Consider the following 22210-nt stretch of genomic DNA (forward strand, 5'->3'; position numbering starts at 1 on the left):
TTTTTCTAATAACACACAGACAGGGGATGTTTCGTAGGGTTGATACCACCACCAGTGGTTGAAATAACACCGTTTATTAATAAAACTGCAATAAACCGACATTACAGGTTCCTGTATAGGCAACCAACAATTCACGCTCGTTTTTTTCGATGTTGGTACGCGTGGCTGTCACTCTCTGTTTACCAATTCACCTGTTTTGGGTCAAGGCCACTGTTGTCATGTCAAAGGGCGCATTCCTCTTCTAAAATTAAAAATGATTCACCCGCGATAGTGTCGATGTGCTCATCGCAATGGACCACCGCTCGCCCCTAGAAAGCATCTTCGGCATAATTGGGGGGCTGCCGCAGGGCCACGACAAGCCCGTCAAACATGCCCTTTACAACGCCGTGGCCCTTTTGTTGTTATTCCTGTGTTGTGCGGCCTCCTGGGCGCTTTTCATGATCTTGGAGCCGTTTGTGAAGCCTCTGATATGGGCGCTGTTGGTGGGGTCGGTGCTGCACCCTTTGAAGAGGTCCCTGCGGGATAAATTCCAGGCGTGGTTCGAGACGTTGGAGGTTTCCAGGACGCCGATTGTCTTAGGGGTGGTGCTTTTACCTGTTAACATTATCAATGATTTGTCGGATTTTATCGGGGATTTGATTGTGCGGAAGCTGAAGTTTATTGTGGGGGTTGGGGTGGCTGTGCCGGTGGGGATTTTGACGTATAATTACACCCCGAAGCTCATAGTCTGCGTTTTTTACAAAGCCTACATTTACACGGGGCTGGTGCTCGATTTCTGCATTGAAAACGCCAGCACGACTTTGGTAAGCCCCTTTTTAACATCCCCAATTTCTCTAAGGGGGCACTTCCAGGTGGTGGTGACTATCATCGGATACATTTCTTTAATCTTCGTCTTTTGGAGGCCTGAAAACAACACTAAGTTCCACTACAGCTCCATTGGGATTTGGCTGCTGATGTCCTGTTGTTTGGCCCACCAATTTGGGTCCTTCCAAGTGGTGGCCTTCATTGTCCTCCAGGTCATCTTCTTCGGGGGCTTCGTCAGCGAGGTGTACGATGTCCACAATGAACTCAACGCGGAAGGTAAAGGAGGCCTTATAAGTTGGTAGCACTGTTTGGGGGAGAGGTACCAACACTACAACTTAAAAGGTGTTGGTAGCCCTGCCACTTACGTCAGTAGAAGTCACTTTTAGGGAAAAGGTAGATCATTATTACAGTTTTGACAAGCAATTGACAGGAGTACCAACTCACAAAACAGTACTTTAACCCTGTAAACGTATATGTACGTTTTGCCATTTTTCTCAGGAAATGCAAATGATAAGAATTTGATATTTTGGGGACAAAAGTAAGCAGATAAGACGAATCGAATAAATAGAGTCACTTTTCCGGTTATGCCGGAAGTGACAGTTAACTTGCATATTTTAAATAGAACACCCTATATTTTACAGCATTTTTGAATTCTATATGCAAATTGAAGATGACTTTCTATATAATGTGCTATAACTAAATTCCTGAAATATCTCGATTTAAACAAAAAAATTAAATTTTCATTACAAAAAATAGTTATTTGTGTACCAAGGCCAAAAAGTGTTTCTTTTTTGGCCGAGCCTTTTGTTAATGGCCGAGGCCAGAATGGCACTTTTTGGCCGTGACGCACACAAGAACTTTTTGGCGACATCATTAAATTTACAAGTTAATTAATTTTTATTTCTCGGAAAGAAAATTTCACTTCTGTTGTGCAATTTTTTTCAAAAATCAAGATATCTCTGAAGTGGTCCATTTAATAATAGCACATTAAACATAAAGTCAGTCTTAATTTGGATGTAGAATCGGAAAATGCAATAATATATGGGGTGTTCCATTTTAAATAAGCAAGTTGACTACTACTTCCGGCGTAGCCGGAAGTGTCACGAATATGTGAATATTGTCATTCCATTTGTTTTATTCGCTTATTTTTGTTCCCAAAATTTCAAATTCTCACCTTTTGTAGTTTAAGAGAAAAATGTCAAAACGTATATACGTTTATAACAGTTAAAGGGTTAGAGTCTCTTAAAACAATGCTTTAATGGGCCTCTTAAAGCACCGAATTCGATTTTTCCGCAACTACCTTCTCTCGCCCTCAGCACTGAATATTGTAGGTCACCCTATAACATTCCTCGAATCTCTTTCCCTTGCCTTCCACGACAAATCTTCAGAAACCGAGACGGAGGACGAGACCAAGCACTCGACTGACTCCACCGACGCCGACGAGAAGCTCCTGCAGCACATTGAAGTGAGCCCCCTTCCGAATCAACCTTTTGACCGCCTCCCCATTTCAGGGCCAAGACTTGGTGGACTCCCCGAAAGTCAAATTCCACGACGACGTGGGCGATGCCCCCCTCAAATCAAAAGTCAAAGATCCGTACTCTTTGGAACTCTTCGAGGAGAAGAGGTCGGAGCCCGAGTTGAGCAACGCTAGCCTGCTTATTACCAGTAAAGGAATTCATTTGATATCAAAGCCTAAGGAATTGAAACGGTCTTTGTCACAACCCCAGTTTTCCAGTGGTGCTAAAATGAAGACTCGCTCCAGTCTGATTAACCTCAAGAGGAGGTCTAGCCTTGGCTCAAATCAAAGTCTAATCGATACTGAAAAGTACGAGAGTACGTTTTACTTGTACTCAGTTCTCTGGGCCTGCGCTGTGATGTTGTTTTGGAAGAATATTGTCCTTCTGCCGTTACTACCTCTCCCTATACTTTTGTATTGTATAAAGCACGCAGGGAAGTACTTTGGCCTGTGGAGTTGGCTGTACGAGAAACTGGAGAAGGCAGTCAATGGAGTTAGTGAGTGGTGCAACGAACGACACGACGCTCTCGTGCCTGTGCCTATCAGAGGGTTGTATAGGATTGTTCATAAAGTCAATAATTTCCTGAGGACGGCGGTCAAGGAGAGCATCGACACCGTCGCCAGCTGTGTCGTCATATCCGGACTTATCATCTTTTTGACGTGTGCTTCCATTTTTATAGCTGTTCAGGTGAGTACGGGGGGCAATTTCGCAGTCTCGCGGCTAACTGTTCAGCATTTTCTCAGTCTCGCGGATGGCAATTTTACCGTCTTGCGGCTAGCAGCTTCTCAGTTTCCTGGCTGGCAGTTTCTCATCCTCGCGGATCGCAATTTCGCAGTCTCGCGGATGCCAATTTCAGTCTTGCGGCTAGAAGTTTAGCAGTATCTCAGTCCCGCAGTCTCGCGGCTTGCAGTTTGGCAATTTCTCAGTCTCGCGGATGGCAGTTTCGCAGTCTCGCGGATGGCAGTTTGGCAATCTCGCGGCTGGCAGTTTTTTAGTCTTGCTGATGGCAATTTCACGGTCGCGCGAATGGCAGTTTCTTAGTCTCGCGAATGGCAATTTCACAGTTTCGCGGATGACAAATTCATAGTTTTCTGGCTGGCAGTTTTGCAGTTTCTCAGTCTCACGGATGGCAATTTTGCAGTCTCGCGGATGGCAGTTTCTTAGTCTGGTAGATCGCAATTTTGCAGTCTCACGGATAGCAATTTCACAGTTTTGCACCTGGCAGTTTCGCAGTTTCTTAGTCTCCCGGATGGCAATTTCGCAATCTTGCGGCTTGCCGTTTCTCAATTTTCCGGATGGCAATTTCACATTCTCGCGGCTTGCAGTTTCGCAGCTTCTTAGTGTCGCAGACGGCAATTTTGCAGTCTCGCAGATGGCAATTTCGCAGTCTCACGTCTGGCAGTTTCTTCGTCTTGCGGCTTGCATTTTCGCTGTTTCTCAGTCTCGCAGCTAGCAGTTTCTCAATTTGCCGGCTAGCAGTTTTTTAGTCTTGCTGATGGCAGTTTCTCAGTTTCACGGATGGCAATTTCACAGTCTCGCTGCTTGCAATTTCGCAGCTTCTCAGTGTCGCAGATGGCAATTTCGCAGTCTTGCGGATAGCAATTTCACACTTTTGCGCCTGGCAGTTCTGCAGTTTCTCAGTCTCCCGGCTGGCAGCTTCTCAATTTGTCGGCTAGCAGTTTTTTTTGTCTTGCGGATGGCAGTTTCTCAGTCTCGCGAAGAGCAATTTCACATTTTTGCGCCTGGCACCAAAAATCTTGCGGCTTGCAGTTTCACAGTTTCTCAGTCTTCCAGATAGCAATTTCGCAGTATCGCGGATAGCAAATTCACAGTCTTGCGCTTGGCAGTTTTGCAGTTTCTTAGTCTCCCGGATGGCAATTTCGCAGTCTCGCGGCTTGCAGTTTGGCAATTTCTCAGTCTCGCGGATGGCAATTTCGCAGTCGCGCGATTTGCAGTTTTACAGTCTCCCGGATGGCAGTTTTGCTGTCTCGGAAATGGCAGTTTCTTAGTATCGCAGATGACAATTTCGCAGTCTCGCGGATAGTAAATTCACAGTCTTGCGCTTGGCAGTTTTGCAGTTTCTTAGTCTTCCGGATGTCAATTTCGCAGTCTCGCGGATGGCAGTTTTTCAGTCTCGGAAATGGCAGTTTCTTAGTATCGCAGATGACAATTTCGCAATCTCGCGGATAGTAAATTCACAGTCTTGCGCTTGGCAGTTTTGCAGTTTCTTAGTCTTCCGGATGTCAATTTCGCAGTCTCGCGGCTTGCAGTTTGGCAATTTCTCAGTCTCGCGGTTGACATTTTCGCATTCGCGCGATTTGCAGTTTTACAGTTTTTTAGTCTCCCGGATGGCAATTTTCCAGTCTCGCAGATGGCAGTTTCTCAGCCTCGAAAATGGCAGTTTCTCAGTATCGCAGATGGCAATTTCGCAGTCTCGCGGATGGCAGTTTTTCAGTCTCCCGGATAGCACTTTCCCAGTCTCGCGGATGGCACTTTTTCAGTCTCCCGGATGGCAATTTCCCAGTCTCGCGGATGGCAGTTTCTCGCCTCAGAAATGACAGTTTCTCAGTATCGCAGATGGCAATTTCGCAGTCTCGCGGCTTGCAGTTTGGCAATTTCTCAGTCTCGCGGATGGCAATTTCGCAGTCGCGCGATTTGCAATTTTACAGTCTCCCGGATGGCAGTTTTGCTGTCTCGCGGATGGCAGTTTCTCAGTATCGCAGATGGCAGTTTTTCAGTCTCGCGGATAGTAAATTCACAGTCACGCGATTTGCAGTTTTACAGTTTTTCAGTCTCCCGGATGGCAATTTCGCAGTCTTGCGGATGGCAGTTTCTCAGTCTCGGAAATGACAGTTTCTCAGTATCGCAGATGGCAATTTCGCAGTCTCGCGGATAGCAAATTCACAGTCTTGCGCTTGGCAGTTTCGGAATTTCTTAGTCTCCCGGATGGCAATTTCGCAGTCTCGCGGCTTGCAGTTTGGCAATTTCTCAGTCTCGCGGATGGCAGTTTTTCATTCTCGCGGATGGCAATTTTTCAGTCTCGCGGATGGCAATTTCACATTCTCGCGGCTTGTAGTTTCTTAGTCTTGCTGATGGTAATTTCACGGTCGCGCGAATGACAATTTCATAGTTTTCTGCCTGGCAGTTTTGCAGTTTCTCAGTGTCGCGGATAGCAATTTCACAGTTTTGCGCCTGGCAGTTTCGCAGTTTCTTAGTCTTTCTGATGCCAATTTTGCCGTCTCGCGGCTTGTAGTTTCGCAATTTCTCAGTTTCGCGGATGGCATTTTCACAGTCTTGCGGCTGGCAGTTTTTTAGTCTTGTGGCTTGCATTTTCACAGCTTCTGTCTCAGGACTGGCAGTTGTGCACTTTTTTAGTCTCGCGACTGGCAGTTTCTTAGTCCCACGAATGGCATTTTCGCGGTCTCGCGACTACTAGTCAGTCTAGCGGCTGGACGTCCACTTACCCACTCCCCTTGCAGATCTACGCCGAGACAATTATGATGGTCCAAATCACCGGAAACGTCATCAACCAAACGGTCGTCCACAACCCCGAGTTGCGCCAACTTTTACCCCCCGCCTGGGACGACACGGTGGACTCAATCTTGGACAACGCCTACCAATACGGCAGGGAAGGGATTTCAAAGGCTGTGAGTCCTGCCCTTTCCCTCCAACTCTCAATTCTAAGATTTGAATAAGGTTAAAGGTATGATGGCGGACGTGGAGTCGGCCAAATCTGAGAAACTCGAAAAGCAAGTCCTGGAGCTGTGGGACCGCATCTACCAGTCGTGGATGTCTGCGGACGACGCCAACGGACCGAAAGTCACCTCCGACGCTGTCAGAATCTCGTGGGAGAACTTCGTTAGCGACATCCAGAGATCTCCAGAGATGTTTAACTTGAGCGGGATCGTGGACTTCGCCAAGCAGAACGTGGGAACTCTTCTGTCTTTATTGGAGTCCGTCTGGTCCATCGTGAAAGGCAACATCGGATTAGTCCTGGGGTCCTTCAGCGCGTTCTTATCGGTCATCCTCGGTGGAGGGACCGCCGTTCTTAACTTCATCCTCAATGGAGTAAGTCGCTTTTACCACCCACCAAAGACACCCCTTCTAACACTTCTTCTAGATTGTGTTCCTGACGACGCTATTTTACCTCTTGAGCTGCAGCGGCGACCTCTACAAACCCGTCGAAGTCCTGACGAACTTCTCCACCAGCGGGCGCCGCTTCGGCCACGCTCTCGAAGGCGCCATCAACGGCGTCTTCAACGCGTCCTTCAAAATGGCGACATTCTACGGCCTCTGGACGTGGTTCATCCATAACTTATTCGGCGTCAAAATCGTTTATTTACCCTCGGCGTTCGCCACCATCCTCGGCGCGGTCCCTTTCCTGGGGACCTACTGGGCGTGTTTCCCTGCAGTTTTAGACTTGTGGCTTGCTCAGGACCGCGGGATCGAAGCGATTTTAATAGCAGTGTTCCAGTTTTTACCCACGTCGATTGTTGACACGACGATTTACAAGGAGATTAAAGGGTGCGTGAGTTTCTTAAGGGTGTAAGTTGACAAATGTGGTTTCAGGGGTCATCCGTACCTGACGGGGTTGGCCATCGCTGGAGGAATCTTCTGTTTGGGGGTTGAAGGCGCCATCATTGGACCACTGCTGTTATGCGGGTTGTACGTAGCGATGGATTTGTCTTCAAGTCTTTTCAAAGAGTCGCCGTCGGAGGAGTCGCTCAATCTTCGGTTGCAGTTGCAGGAGAAGTAGGCTGCGGTGGTGAAGCTTTTGCTAATTTTTTAACGCGATGTCCAAAGTCAAGATGCCTTTGATTTGCATTAAGTTACTTAATGTTGTGTTACCTTTTATTTATTGTTAATCATCAGTCACGTTTTTCCTTTTTTAATAAAATTTATCACCAGTTTAAACTTGTTTGGTTTGTTTTTCCCGCGGGCCCATTAGTACCAATCTTGTCAAAAGCAGTAGTACCACACTGAGAAAGGTGCATCTCTGTCGCGTAAACCGAAATGTGAATATGTCTGCGTCTTTAAATTGACCGATAAACAATTAATGACGATACGTATCTTCAAGAAATAGTCTTATTTTGATATTAAAACTCATTAAAATTAATTACACTGGGGTATCTCTATTGAACTACTAATGGGACGTCATTCGAACTACTAATAAAGAGGCAATTAATTATTAGATCGAAAATAAACAAAAATAAATACGCAAGTTAGCCCAAACACACCCAATTTGAGCTGGAGGAACAAAGCATTGTCAATTTTTTGTTTGTTTTATTAATGCCGCTGTTAAGCCTACCGTAATATCCATTAAGCCTACTTTTTTTGGTGTTTGAGGTCGAAATTTACGCAACTAAATTGGTGCAAAGTTAGCCTCCAAGGCCGTTACTAGGTTACTAGTAACTTTAGACTTTCATTGTAAATAAAGTTCTTTTTTAACCAGTTTCGGCAGGGAGAGAAGTGTAGTTCAAAAGTTCCCGCTGCAGTGACGTCCCCCGTCTGCCAATTGTCATTTACCTGTCATTCTAAATGATTGTTGATGTCGTGAGTGTCAATGCTCCCCGCACTTTTATTTATTATTTCTAGCATTTAGTGTTAAAATGACGGACCCGACGCCGTACCTCAGTCAGTATTTCGGTGAAAAACCCGACGAAAAACCAGCCACCATCGATTTTTCCCAAGAACTTAGCGAAGCTTCCACTAAAATAAGCGACCTAAACCTAGAAGACAATCCAACAAGTGCTAACAAAAACGAACCCGAAGTGTGTAGAATATTCGCCGAGTCGCCACCGCAAGCGAAAGACCAAACTACGTCGTTTTTCGATCTCATCGGGAATAACCACAACGTTGGGACAAGTGGGATCATATCGAAGTTGGAGATCAGTCCAGACAATGATGTGGGTGTTAATTTTAACTTGAATTTTCGTTAAAAAGAGGAGTTTTTAGGATGGGTACAATGCCCGCGTGGCTTTGGGGTCGGAGGCCGACCGGAGGAGAGACGCTTGGATTCCGAGTGAAAGGACACGTCAATGTTTAATTGCGAGTTCGACGGCAGCCCCAGGGACGTATTTTCCGGACCGGGAGTTGCTTACCATGCCTGGGGTGCTGCTGGAGGAAGATCTAGTAAGTTGGGGTTTAAGGAGGCTGTGACATTTACAGTTCTGTTGGCAGCACTGTCTGTCAATCTGAGTTGTAAATTTTGATGATTTTGTTGTTGCGGTACGATCCTTCAGTTACGGGCAATGAATTTCATCCGAACAGATTGAAAATTGTCATTTTGTACAGTCGATAGTAAAAAATGTTGGACAGCCACGTCATTAAATTGACATTTATAGGTTCTTTTGTGTAAAAACGACCAATCAAACGACACCTTATGGGTAATATGACAAAATCTTTTGCTCGTGACTGTACTATTTTTATTTATTTACGTTTTTCAAGCAAGCTTCATTGGAGGAGTAAACAAATAAAAACTATTATTGGATTTTCCTAATTTTGGCCCAACTCCACCCACTTTAATTGATTTATTGATTTTTCGTGTTTTGATTCGTTGACCTTTCGTGGTCGATTGATTTCTGACAAAAATACTGCAAAATGAGCCAATCGCGTGTCTATCAAGGCAAGGGCGGCTTATTTTTAAACGGTTATTTCAGCGATTGCCTTTTACAATTAATCGAACCGTGCGTTTTAAACCAAGGGCACATACATTTTTACACACTTCCTGCAGCGACTGTCTTATTTACAATTAATTTAACCATGCGTATCGAACCAAGGGCACCCTAGTTTTACACGGTTACTCCAGGAACTGTCTTATTTTCAATTGATTCAGTTGCGTGCGTTTCGAACCAAGAGCACTCCGTTTTTTTACACCGTTACTCCAGGGACTGGTTTATTTACGAAATATTTTTACACGGTTACCCCAGGAACTGTCTTATTTACATGGTTACTTCAAGAACTGTCTAATTTACGAGTTGTTTTGTACACGGTTTCTCCAGGAACTGTCTTATTTACACGGTTACTCCAGCAAATGTCTTAATTTGCGAGTTATTTTATACACCGTTACGCCAAGAGTAGTCTTATTTACATGGTTACTTTACGAACTATCTTATTTACGAGTTATTCTTAACACGGTTACTCCAGGGACTGTTTAATTTAAGAGTTATTTCGTACACGGTTACTCCAGGAACTGTCTTATTTACACGGTTACTTAAACAACTGTCTTAATTTAGGAATTTTATAGACCTTTACTCCAGAATTGTCTTATTTATATAGTTACTCCAGGAACTGTCTTATTTACGAGTTATTCTTACCACGGTTACTCCAGGTACTGTCTAATTTACAAATTATTTTGCACATGGTTACTCGAGGAACTGTCTAATTTCCATGGTTACTACAGGAACTGTCTAATTTACGAGTTGTTTTGTACACGGTTACTTCAGAAACTGTCTTATTTACACGGTTACTCTTGCAACTATTTAATTAACGAGTTATTTTTTACACTGTTACGTCAGGAATTGTCTTATTTACACGGTTGTTCCAGGGAATATCTTATTTACGAGTTATTCTTGACTCGGTTGCTCCAGGTACTGTCTTATTTACATGGTTACTTCAGGAACTGTCTTATTTACGAGTTTTTCTTACCACGGTTACTCCAGGGACTGTCTAATTTACAAGTTATTTTGCACACGGTTACTCTAGGAACTGTCTTATTTGTATTGTTACTCCGGGAACTGTCTAATTTACGAGTTATTTCGTACACGGTTTTTCCAGGAACTGTCTTATTTACACGGTTACTGAAACAACTGTCTTAATTTAGGAATTTTATACACCTTTACTCCAGAATTGTCTTATTTACATAGTTACTCCAGGAACTGTCTTATTTACGAGTTATTCTTACCATGGTTACTCTAAGAACTGTCTTATTTACCAGTTATTTTTTACACAGTTACTCCAAAAACTGTCTTATTTCTACGGTTACTCCTGGAACTGTCTTATTTACAGTTTACATCGCTTAAAGCGATAAATGATTTCCAGTGTTCATAATTCTCGCTTCTGCCCCAGGGCGACAACATCGCCGAAGCCGTCACCCTCTGCCTCGGCGAGGCGGAAGCCGCCCAGCGCAACATCCTCACCGAAAGCGACGTCACCCAAGACGAACGCGGTCTCCGCGAGCTCGTCCAAGCCGGCTCCTACCGCGCCGCCATCAACCTCACAGCCCGCCTCCTCACCATCTACGGTCAGGGCCGCGGCCGCGCCGGCCACCCCAGCAAACACTCGCCGCATTCCTTACAACTGTGGTTCACCCGCATCGCTCTTCTGGTCAAAACCAAAGCCTTTGGAGTTGCTCAATCGGAAGCCGCTCCGTTCGGACAGCTGGACAAACCGGACGTTTTTTACCAGTTTTATCCGGAGATGTACGGGGGGCGGCCGGGGTCCATCGCGTCCTTTTCATTCCGATTGTTGTTGAGCGAGTTGCCGATGCACTGCGGGAAGCCGAGGGAGTCGCTGACGAGGCTGTACAACATGAAGGCGACGATCAAGCAGATGCTGGAGAATTTGAAGCAGGGATTGTGCGAGGATGGAAGTCCGATGGAGATCGGGGAGACGGACAGGGCGGATTCCCAGCGGCTGTGGACGGCGCGGGAGACGAGGGTGCTGCATTCCATCGTCAACTGCGCCCTCGCGATGAAGGACTACGAGCTGGCGATGGTCATCATGGAGGAGCTGTCCCACAGGTACAGCATTTCCTCCGAAGCTTCATAGCACAACTCCCGACTTTTTGCAGGGACGGAACGGCCCGCCACATGCTGCTGTCGGCGCTGGGGCGCCTCCGCCTGCAAGTGGGGGACGTCGGTGGGGCCGAGCACTGCTTCGACGAGGCGCGGGCTCTGAAAGCCAACGTCATGGACGTGAGGGAGTACGTGGATCGAGGGCTCCTCGCCGTGGCGCAGAATTCCTTCGACGAGGCCTACATCTGCTTCCAGCAGGCCAGCCAACTGGAGGCCAACAACGTCATGGTAAAACCACCTCCTCCTCTTCTGTGTTAAAGTGTGTTGTTGCAGATTTTGAACAACATGGGGGTGTGCTTGCTCTACAGCGGCCGCCTCAAAGAGGCCATCAAAGTCCTAGAAACCGCAATTGAGACGAACCCAGTGCACGCCCTTCACGAATCTTTACTTTTGAACTTGTGCACTTTGTACGACATGGAGTCGTCGAAGGGGCGGATGAAGAAATTCGCGCTTTTGAAGCAGATTTCGAGGTATCAGGCCGACGCCCCTACGACGATTCTGGAGAAGCTTTATGGGTAATTTAGTGCAATCTGTGATTTTGTTAATTTATTTAGGGAAATTTTTATTGGACGTGGTCGTCCGAAGGTTGGGGGCGCGGAAAGGCCAAAGAACTTTGATAAAACTTTGATAAAAGTGCCTTAAAATGCAGAGGCGTTCAATTGTTAAAAAAAAAACTAAAAAAAAAGAAAAGCACCGAGTGATTTGATGTCAGTTTTGCAGTATTAGATCAAGTTGCCTAGGGAATTAGAACTGAAACAAGCAAGCCATGTCTTCTAGTTGGTGACACAGTGTAACCAATTACGAAGTCAAGGCCTTAGTTAACTTTTGAAATGGTCGCGCGTCGTTTTCAGTCATTTTCACTAGTCCCATTCGTGTGTGAAGCAAAGCAATGTTTTCATATTTGTTACAAGAGTTTGTTAGACTTGTCACTATTTATTACACTAAATAAATGTTTACACAATGAGTTCAGTGACCCAGGGACTCCGTCTTTTCAAACTTCTTCTCCCAGAGCTTAATATACTCCCATTTCCTCTGCTCCCTCCTCGCGAAATATTCAGGATACTGCGCTTTTTTAAGGGAGTGTCAGTAATCGACCACCCAATCCGGCGGGGCGACTTCGCTTTTACAATTAATCCAACCGTGCGTATCGAACCAAGGACACCTTGTTTTACACGGTTACTCCAGGAACTGCCTAATTTACTAGTTATTTTTACTCGGTTACTCTAGAAACTGTCTTATTTACACGGTTACTCCAGGGACTGTCTTATTTACACGGTTACTCCAGGGACTGTCTTGTTTGTGAGTAATTTTTACACGGTTACTCCAGAAACTGTCTAATTTACACGGTTACTCCAGAGACTCTCTTATATACGAGTCATTTTTACTTGGTTACCCCAGAAACTCTCTTATTTACACGGTTACTCCAGGAACTGCCTAATTTACTAGTTATTTTTACTCGGTTACTCTAGAAACTGTCTTATTTACACGGTTACTCCAGGGACTGTCTCATTTGTGAGTTATTTTTTACATAGTTAATCCAGGAACTGTCTAATTTGCGAGTTATTTTTTATTTGGTTACATCAGAAACTCTTATTTACACGGTTACTCCAAGGACTGTTTCATTTGTGAGTTATTTTTAACAAAATTACTCTAAGAACTCTCTTATTTACACGGTTACTCCAAGCACTGTCTTATTTACGAGTTATTTTTCACACGGTTACTCCAGAAACTATCTAATTTACACTGTTAATCCAGAGACTGCTTAATTTACGAGTTATTTTTACTCGGTTACCCCAGAAACTGTCTTATTTACACGGCTACTCCAGGAACTGTCTTATTTGTGAGTAATTTTTACACGGTTACTCCAGAAACTGTCTAATTTACACGGTTACTCCAGAGACTCTCTTATATACGAGTTATTTTTACTCGGTTACCCCAGAAACTGTCTTATTTACACGGTTACTCCAGGGACTGTCTTATTTGTGAGTTACCGAGTGAATTGATGTCAGTTTTGGAGTATTAGATCAAGTTGCCTGGGGAGTTAACACTGAAACAAGCAAGCCATGACTTTTAGTTGGTGACAGTGTTACCAATTACAAAGTCAAGGCCTGCTTGGTTAATTTTTGAAATGGTCGCAATGTTTTCATATTTGTTACTAAAGTTTGTTAGTCACTATTTATTACACTAAATAAATGTTTACACAATGAGTTCAATGACCCAGGGATTCCGTCTTCCCAAACTTCTTCTCCCAGAGCTTAATATACTCCCGTTTCCTCTGCTCCCTCCTCGCGAAATATTCAGGATACTGCGCTTTTTCAAGGGGGTGCCAGTAATCGACCACCCAATCCGGCGGGGTGACTTCGCGTCCCCACGCAACACCCCCGGGAGACAACGGGACTGAAAAAACTCGTTACTTTTACCAAAAAAGCGGAATTAACCTCACATTTTCGGGGCAACCAGTGCTGCTTCTGGAACAACTCCTCCTGGCCTTGGGAGATTAAATCTTTCGCCACTCGCATGTCCTTGATGGTTTTATTGTCGTCGAAGCGTTGGCGCATCAAGACGGCATGGTAACGATAAACTTCTCTGAAAGACGTTATGTAAGAACATAACCTAGAAATGTAGGGGGTTGGGGTACCTGCGGTCGTACCAGCATTCTAGGCAGCGGAGAGCTTGCTTGTAGAGGCTCTTGACTTTGGCAGTGTGGGAAACGAGCCCTGTAGGCACGGACATGGTAGTGGAATTTCGATAATGGGTCTAAATTTTCGGGCTGTCAGTTCGCGGATGTCAACACGAGTGACAGGTGACAGATGCGATGTCACGAAAAAACTAGAGGGAGCACCACCGGAATTTCGTCGATTTTTAAGGTAATTTTGACTACCCACTGGTAATCAAACGAGTAATGGTGACGTGCATTGAGGGGGATTTGACACAGGTAATGAAGATTATCGATTTGACTCTGTGAAGTTAGCTGGAAGGCGGTGTGGGGTGGATCCCTCTATGTTGGAAACGACCTTGCTCTTCCGGGGGCGTCAGGTTGGCACGCCTGCGCGGTGTTTGACGTTTGGGCTGTGAACTAGTGAAGAGTGTTGTGTTCCATAAATATTAGTGTAGCAGCGTAATTAATAAAATAATTAGCTAACAATTTGCTTTGTAGAGGCCTTCGTGAAAATGAGCGACAAGAAAGGTAAGTCTGATGGTTTGGTGTGGAGCCCGCGGGTAGCTTGAATAATCGCCCCATTTGGAGGGCTCCGGGGCCCCCGCGTGCCGATCGCATCCACCCGTTCATTCGAGTGATTTAAAGTTCCGCGGGGGCAGATTTGGGCATAAAAATTGCATAATTCCATGCAGGATGTTCCAATCAATACTAACAGTTAGGTTATCTTTGTCTGAATCAGGTAACTCACATGTTCTTGCTCATTCTGTTCCCATGCCTTTTTAATAGCCTTGTCCTACATTGCAAAATACTGCAGTAGGGATTTTAATAAAATGATGTGATTTAGGGCGAGTTGTATGATGACATGTGTTACTTCCAGCGCCTGGTTTTATACCAACTGCGGAGGACCAGTGCCCGGAAAAGGATCTCGGACTGCAAAGAATACAGTACATATTTATTTTCATGTGTTTTAAACAGTGGCTGATGCTTGTTGGTTATACCCGCTCAACGATTTTACCTTCACTAGATTTTTGGTTGGGATTGCATACAACACTGCATTCAATACAAGTTTTTATCTAATCAAAACCAAATGCAGGGTTGTTACAATTACTGTAGCTGGAGATGTAAAAATTCTCAGTGGTCCAACATTAGACTTTGTGGTCTATTCACTGCATGATCAAGTCCGAAAAGTATGAAACCTGCACTCAGCCCCCAGCTTTTCCGACGCGTGGGAGCGATGATGCAACTTGGGGCACCGAAACCTGTAATTTCGCCATAAAGATCGATCAAATCGGCCCACTCGTCTTAAATTAAACCGCGGGGTATATGGCAACCCAATTTGATAACAGTGGTCACGATTGAAGTCGTGTCGTAACTAGCACCAGCACTACAGTTTTTACCTACAAAAACTCAAGATTTGACACTTTTCGATCGAGAAGCCGACATACGAATAAGTTCGAGTATTGTGAAAACCTTGCAAAGACATGCAATAATTGGGGAAAAGAAAAATCGATTCTGCCGACAAGCCATGAAATTCCTTGTTCTAAGTTTAGAAGTTTTTTGACGAGTTGCGAGCAAACTTTCAGCGCGTTCCGACGATATAATTAAATATTTATATTCAAGGCGGCGCTCGCTGTTTATTATTCCGTTTCAGTATTTAATTAGGGTGGTTCTAAAATGAGGAAGCTCAAACTTGAAACTACTGATAAAGGAAGATGATCGGAGCAAGAAAGGAAGCATGGAGGCGACTGGGGAAATTTGGATTGGGTTGGCAGCACTGGCACTTTGACCTTTAACCTCAAACGTAACGAATAATGTTAATATTTAATGAATGGTTGGTATGACTGATACGAAAATTCGAACAAAAAAAACAAATTAGAAATCTGTTGCCAATCTTATAAAAACTATCGATAATATGTCAAAGTAACAGTAAATCCCCACACGAATCTTCAAGATGTCAGAAAAATCTCGTCCAAAATATTATGGTCGCGACTGTGAATTTTGAATTGGGTTGGCAGCACTGGCGTCTTTGTCTTTAACCTCAAACTTTCAAAAACTTCGTAGCAATTTTGAATTTCCGACTCTTCGTAACGAATAATCTTAATATTCAACTGGCAGAATGGTTGGTATGACTGATTTTGAAAGTTTAAACTAAAAAAGTAGACTGTTGCCAACTTTACAAAAGTAATTGCACTTTTCGATAAATTTGACACCTCTAAATAGTATGGTCGCGACTGTAGAAGCATCAATGCGGGCAGTAAAATTGGAATTGGGTTGGCAGCACTGGCGTCTATGTCTTTAACCTCAAACTGTCAAAAACTTCGTGGCACTTGGCAATCTTGAAAATTCGGACCCTTCGTAACGAATAATGTTAATATTTAACAGAAATTTAAATAAGAAAAAACAGACATTCAACAGAAATCTGTCGTCAACCTTACAGAATTAAATGCAATTAAAATTTTAAAATGTCAAATAAATGAGATCCGAAATATTATGGCTGCGACTGTATTTTCAGTCATTTTCGATAAATTTGACACGTCTGAAAAAGTATGGCCGCAACTGTAGAAGCATCAATGTGGTCAGTGGAATTTGGATTTGGTTGGCATCATTGGCGACTGTCTTTAACCTGAAACTGTCAAAAACTTACTGGAAGTCATTGACTTTAACTAAATAACCTAGATGGTGCAAAGTACCCGCCATGATGTTCCTACTCACCAGCCATATTGGAAATAGTGGATTCAAATTTTTAGACAACCCGCAATTCTCAAGTGTAATGTTTTACTCTAAGTTGAAATAAACCACCGAAAATAGTTTGAAGAAACATGCAAAATTTAATAAATTATGACTAAAGTTGTATACCAAACAACCAAAATAATAAACAAGAGCTTTAATTAGAAAATGCTAGGTTCTATTTGACCAGTTTAAAAAATTTCGAAACTTATCATTATCACTCCTACATATTTAAATATTTTTATACAATATAAAAACTACAGACCATTTAGTATTTACACTTATTATTATTATTTACTTGTGTTAATGACGTCGTCGAAAAAACATCTTAGATAAATTAAAATTACATCTTTTTTGCTTTTCAAAATGTAAAACGGATTTTGCAATATAGGCAACATTTGATACACCGGTGTACCAGATTTATATCATTGCATACACAAATGCTATTTCCAAGATGGCCCATGCCAGGAACACGGATTTCTACCCCCACCACCGGCTTTTCACCGTCTAGGTATATTATAACATGTCACTGCTGGAAGTTGACAATCTTCAAATTCCGACCCTTCGTAACGAATAATGTTAATCTTCAACTGTCAAAATGGTTGGTATGACTGATTTAGAAAGTTTAAACTAAAAAAGTAGGCTGTTGCCAACCTTACAAAAATAATTGCATTTAAATTTTCAAAATTTCAAATAAATGGCGTCCGTAATATTATGGTCGCGATTGTATTTTTAGTTATTTTCGATAAATTTAACACGTCTAAAATAGTATGGTTGCGACTGTAGAAGCATCAAGACGCACAGTGAAATTTAGATTGGGTTGGCACCACTGGCGACTTTGTCTTGAACTTCAAACTGTCAAAAACTTCGTGGCAGTTGGCAATTTTGTAAATTCGGACCCTTCGTAACGAATAATGTTAATATTTAAGTGTCAGAATGGTTGATATGACTGATGTGAAAATTTGCACAAAAAAAACAGACATTCCAACACAAATTTGGTGCCAACTTTACAAAAGTAATTGTATTTAAATTTTCAAAATATCAAATAAATGGCGTCCTTAATATTATGGCCGCGATTGGATTTTCAGTCATTTTCGATTAATTTTACACGTCTGAAATAGTATGGTCGCGACTGTAGAAGCATTAAGGCGAGCTGTGAAATTTGGATTGGGTTGGCAGCACTGACAACTTTGATTGACATTGACAAACAATGTTAATGTTCAACTGTCAGAATGGTTGGTGTGACTGATTATGAAGGTCTAAACAAAACCAAAAAAAAATAGACTGTTGCCAACCTAATAAAAATTACTGATAATAATTCACAGTAATGCTTCAACTACCCTGAAATCTTCAAATACCTTAAAAGTAACGTCTAAAATTTTATGGAAGTGACTGTATTTAATGACATGCGGGTACTTCAAATTTGATAATTTGAATGTGACAATGTCACTTTAATCTTCTAAATGTCAGAAAAATCTTGTCCAAAACATGGTCGCGACTGTATTTCATTATTACGATCATTTTTGTTAAAGTTGGCAGTAATGTATACACTATACGTCATTTTTCCTGCAGGGAGTTGACCGACTTACAAAGCAGCAGTTTTAGAAATCTGCAGGACTTGAAAGGGATAAGTTAGATACCTGCAATGGATACATGTCAATGTTTATTAATAGATGGCGTCACAAAAAAATGCCCAGTTTTTTATTATTCGAAAAATATAAAAAAAACTGTTTATTGCTGATGCTCCTACAAGTTGGTGGCAATCTGACAAATGTGAAAGTTCTTGTTTGACATTGCGTAACTCGCTCTCCCGAACGACCAATCACAGAGCCGCATTTTAAATTTGGCGCCTGCAGGAAAAATGAAGTTTAGACTGAAATTTTCGAAATGTCAAAAACTGAAGTGATGCAAAAATTCCATGAATTGTGGAAAAGTGCCGAAAACTGTCATATTTAAGCGGGAACCACTGCGTTTGGACGGGTGCCCCAAGATGGCGGACCAACATGGCGCCACTCAAAACTTGCAACCCCGCTGTCTGTAGCGTTCCATACTTTTCGTTGTGTGTGGGTGTAGGGTGGTACTTACTGGATTCACCCGGTGTTTGCTACAATGTTGGCTAAAACCGCTGCAGCACCTCTACGTCGCTAATATATCGTAAAACCGCCTGTACCTATCAAATTATCGCTTCACCATACCAAACCACCGCATAATTTGATGGGTAGAGCGTACTCTGCCACTGGTCTACGGGATTTTGTACTTAAAATGTTTGAATTACTTTATTAATAATATGTGACTAATCTAGACTAAGTATTTTTTGATAGAAATAGTTCTTACTTGTGCATGGTGCTAGGGTATATTGGTTTGGGGCAAAACGCTCAAAAGTACGAAGCAATATACCGCAACACTCGGTCTAATGATTTTTATTTTTGCATGGTTTATAGTGGTACGGGCATGCGGAGGTTTCGACGGATCAAAGTTAGAGAATTTCATTTTGAATCGAGCTAACTTCTCCCTGCTGTTGAAAATAACAATCATTAGGCGTGTTTTTTAGATATTTCGCATGCTTCGACACGGTTCCTGGACCACAAATCCTGGAATCGAATATTTAGTTTAATTTTGCATGGTAATTTTATTTTATTGTATACTGGAAATGCAATCTCTGACTGTATTTCCATACTTTTAGTTCGTTTTGGTTTTAGTTTGCATGGTTTTGCACATAATGTTCCTTCGGCATTTGGGTTGAAATTCGTTTTTGGAGTCAGTGGAAGGAACCAAATGCGGATTGAGCAGACTGCATGCTTTTAATAATAATATCTTTCCTATGAATATAACGTACGGTATCATTCTAAATGTAAATACTAGCTATAGGAGTATTTGTAATATATTTAGTCGAATCCGTCTGAAAAATTTGTGCAAAAATATTCAGTCCACGTACAATAGCACCACCAAAAAACGGGAAATATTTTTGCATACCTTCGAGCACTGAACTGTTTATATTCATAAACGGGAACGTCACAAATTTTCAGTGTTTTCACTACAAATTTTTCTCTAATATTTCGATTTTCGTTTGGCTTTCTTTTCGAATTAGTTGAGATTAATCATGATTTGCTAAATTAAACAAATTTAATACAATTCACAAATCGATTTTGATTTGGTTTTTATGTTTGTTTTCTCAAGTCATTGAGATGTTAAAAGTGTGCTTTTGATTCAATTTGCAGCTATAGGGGGCGCTGTTCCCCCGCCATCTTCAGCACCCACGTTCACTCCTCAACCGCCGCCGCAGGCTAATCAATCCGTGCCGACCCCACAACCCTATGGAGGTAAATATGGCCTGGGCAGGGCGCTAATCGCATTTCGCGACAAATCACTAAAAGCGACCCCATTGCGTCGATTGTTATTTTATCTGCTCTTATCGCTATCTCGAGATAAACGTTTCGGTTTGTAACATAAAAAGGTCGAAATGGCGTCGGGTGAAAAAGCCTATGAAATAACGGAGGCGAGCTCAGAGAGCTCAGCGAGCCCGGATCTAGAGAGTGAGCGTGAGTACCAACGGCTAAGTTGGGTGTGGAAGTGAAATCTCAAGGGTGCCAACGTGGAGTTGCGAAATGTGACGCTTTTTCCTTTGCAGTGGTGCCGGGGATCCCAGGGGGCTCCCCGTACGTCATACCGGGGCAGACCCAGATTTACCCCCAAGGGCCGCCCCCGACGTACGACCAAGCGCTCACTCACCCCGCCATCGTTGGACAACCTGTAAGTGTTCTCTGAGTTGCCCCCTTACGTTTACCCCCTGTTTGAAGATGTACCACCCTGGGACGATGTACGCCGCGGGCTACCCGACGTACTTAGGCTACCCCACTTACGCCCCCATGCAGTATTATCCGTCTCTTGGTGCTTACTCGTACGCAATGCAACCGGCGCAGCTCAGACCCACAATCATGATACCTGTAAGTACCGGAAAGAGGGTGTCTGGGGGCCCACATTACTAAGGGGTGTTTTCAGAACGGGTATGACGCCGGCGCCAGGTTCGACAGCATCGCTCAGCCGGTGATTCCCCCTGCGCCGCCGGGCGTGCCGCCGTCCGCCGCGCAGTTGGCGGCGATGGCCGGCCACCAGGTGGCGTTAGGACAGAAGAAGAACTCGTTCTTGGCGGGAGGGTCGGATGGAGGGTACACCTTCTGGTAGGGAAGTAGGTTTAGGCAATTCATCGAAAAACGTCATGGCTAGTTCGGAGCACTCTAGTCTATATCATTTGTTTGATGTCCTAAGTGCGACATTTGTGCGTGAATTGCTGACAACTTCAAAAAAATCTTATAAAAATTCATAAAATAGGTAATTTTGAAAATGAAAAAAAATATATTAGAGTACAAGTTAGAGTGATAGGTTGGCTGCAACTGCCCGATGTGTGCGCGACTCGGGCAGTTTTAGGCAAAATGGCGATTTGGGGCGACCATCTTGTTACCGAGCCGCAGGTGAGTTCACGTTTCAAGTGTTGTGTGCGACATATTTTTGTTTCTTGTTGAATCCTCGTGCAATAAATGATATTTTCGTGTTTATAATGAGATTGTAACTTATGTTCCCTCAAATTGTACTTTTTTGTTATCAACTATTACGTAAGTAATAACATTTTGTAGGCAATAAGTTTACGACACTCTGAAGGGAACGTGTAAACAAACTTTCCCTTCAGAATGCGATCTTTGTACGTGATACTTCTTTTATTACTTACACGTGACTTTCAAGGCTACCTTCAAATAAAAGAACTATCATGGAGGTACAAGTTTATGTATTACTAGTCAATAACAAAGAAACAATCGATAGACGATCAGTGTACTATCTGTAAATCTAAAATTGAAAAACACCAACAAAAATTTCTTGTTACTTGCCATAATTTTGTTATACTAATGTTTTGTTGTTACTTGAAACTTTTACAATGAAATTGAACTATTGTGAGACTGTAAAGATCTATTGTGAAAAATGTAATGCTGTCATTGCGTTGTTTTATTCTCCTACACCACTTTAAAATAGTTTAGAGGTTAAGAACAACTGAAGAAGCACAGTGATCCCACAAACGTGTTTTGTGTACAAAGTGAAGTTTGTGTAGTTTTGGCATGAAGTTGCAGTCACAATTGCACATCTAGTCAGCTGGTCATTACTAGATCATGGCCAACTAATCCAGTCCTATGACTTCAATTATTTATCCAGTTGGCTGCCACCACGTGAAGATGTGGCTCGATTTCTGAACGTTTCGACAGAAGGGTACTTCCCCAACCGAATGCTACTTGATTCATTATATCCAGACTAATGATATAGTCAGGCCCGGGCTTGCGGCGAAATAGCCGGCATTTTATTAAGCACCGGTTTCATTTTTGAGGTGAATTACGTAAAGGTAGCCCTAGGCGGGACCCTTACACCCGCTGCTCTTCAAGGGTAGGGTCTTCCAAGCAAGTTTATTCCTAATCCGGGCCTGGGTACTTCAAGGGTCGCAGAGGAGACCCACCACTGTTGGTGCTTACACTTGTTCAACTCTTAAGGTAAGGACCCTTTTCTATTCAGTCATTTAGTAAACCTTTTATCTAGTCACAATGACGGATATTAGGCCGTAGAATCCAAAACTGGGCGACATTTTCACGTACGTCAATAAATAACCGAATTAGAAGCGTTTAAAGTTGCAGGTACCGAATTTTTCGTTCCTATCTGTAAAAACCTCGATA

At 43.1% G+C, this 22210-nt stretch overlaps 4 protein-coding genes across 9 annotated transcripts; 3 read left to right on the plus strand and 1 right to left on the minus strand.

Annotated features, from left to right (window-relative positions):
* The first annotated feature begins 154 nt into the window (after positions 1-154).
* Positions 155-7235, plus strand: LOC148180482 (transmembrane protein 245). Of its 2 annotated transcripts, none has more exons than XM_088038769.1 (8): positions 155-803; positions 852-1080; positions 2136-2269; positions 2316-3008; positions 5801-5968; positions 6018-6389; positions 6442-6845; positions 6891-7235. In XM_088038769.1, the coding sequence occupies exons 1-8, from the start codon at positions 291-293 to the stop codon at positions 7075-7077; spliced, it is 2700 nt and encodes an 899-aa protein (XP_087894895.1). In that variant the 5' UTR covers positions 155-290; the 3' UTR covers positions 7078-7235. The 2 variants fall into 2 exon arrangements, with proteins under 2 accessions (XP_087894895.1, XP_087894904.1); XM_088038778.1 differs by having other exon boundaries at positions 2193-2269.
* Positions 7236-7820: 585 nt separating this feature from the next.
* LOC148180483 (trafficking protein particle complex subunit 12) lies at positions 7821-12080 on the plus strand. The gene is made up of 5 exons (XM_088029645.1): positions 7821-8227; positions 8277-8453; positions 10389-11062; positions 11113-11344; positions 11390-12080. Exons 1-5 carry the CDS (start codon positions 7931-7933, stop codon positions 11633-11635), a joined length of 1626 nt encoding a protein of 541 aa, XP_087885771.1. The 5' UTR covers positions 7821-7930; the 3' UTR covers positions 11636-12080.
* Positions 12081-13277: 1197 nt separating this feature from the next.
* On the minus strand, positions 13278-13849 carry ND-B22 (NADH dehydrogenase (ubiquinone) B22 subunit). The gene is made up of 3 exons (XM_088029702.1): positions 13755-13849; positions 13560-13702; positions 13278-13513 (listed from the first exon to the last, which is right to left on the minus strand). The coding sequence occupies exons 1-3, from the start codon at positions 13847-13849 to the stop codon at positions 13326-13328; spliced, it is 426 nt and encodes a 141-aa protein (XP_087885828.1). The 3' UTR covers positions 13278-13325.
* A 48-nt stretch (positions 13850-13897) lies between these two features.
* Positions 13898-21487, plus strand: LOC148180485 (DAZ-associated protein 2-like). Of its 5 annotated transcripts, none has more exons than XM_088029658.1 (6): positions 13898-13983; positions 14653-14719; positions 19721-19822; positions 20131-20252; positions 20300-20446; positions 20502-21487. In XM_088029658.1, the coding sequence occupies exons 1-6, from the start codon at positions 13927-13929 to the stop codon at positions 20682-20684; spliced, it is 678 nt and encodes a 225-aa protein (XP_087885784.1). In that variant the 5' UTR covers positions 13898-13926; the 3' UTR covers positions 20685-21487. The 5 variants fall into 5 exon arrangements, with proteins under 5 accessions (XP_087885784.1, XP_087885793.1, XP_087885818.1 ...); XM_088029667.1 differs by lacking the exon at positions 13898-13983 and adding an exon at positions 14129-14303 and having other exon boundaries at positions 14620-14719; XM_088029677.1 differs by lacking the exons at positions 13898-13983; positions 14653-14719 and adding an exon at positions 14133-14303.
* Positions 21488-22210: the final 723 nt, after the last annotated feature.

Source organism: Gnatocerus cornutus, chromosome 1 (assembly GCF_029298725.1).
Source record: "Gnatocerus cornutus isolate USDA-ARS CGAHR chromosome 1, icGnaCorn1.1, whole genome shotgun sequence".
NCBI classification, from domain to species: domain Eukaryota; kingdom Metazoa; phylum Arthropoda; class Insecta; order Coleoptera; family Tenebrionidae; genus Gnatocerus; species Gnatocerus cornutus.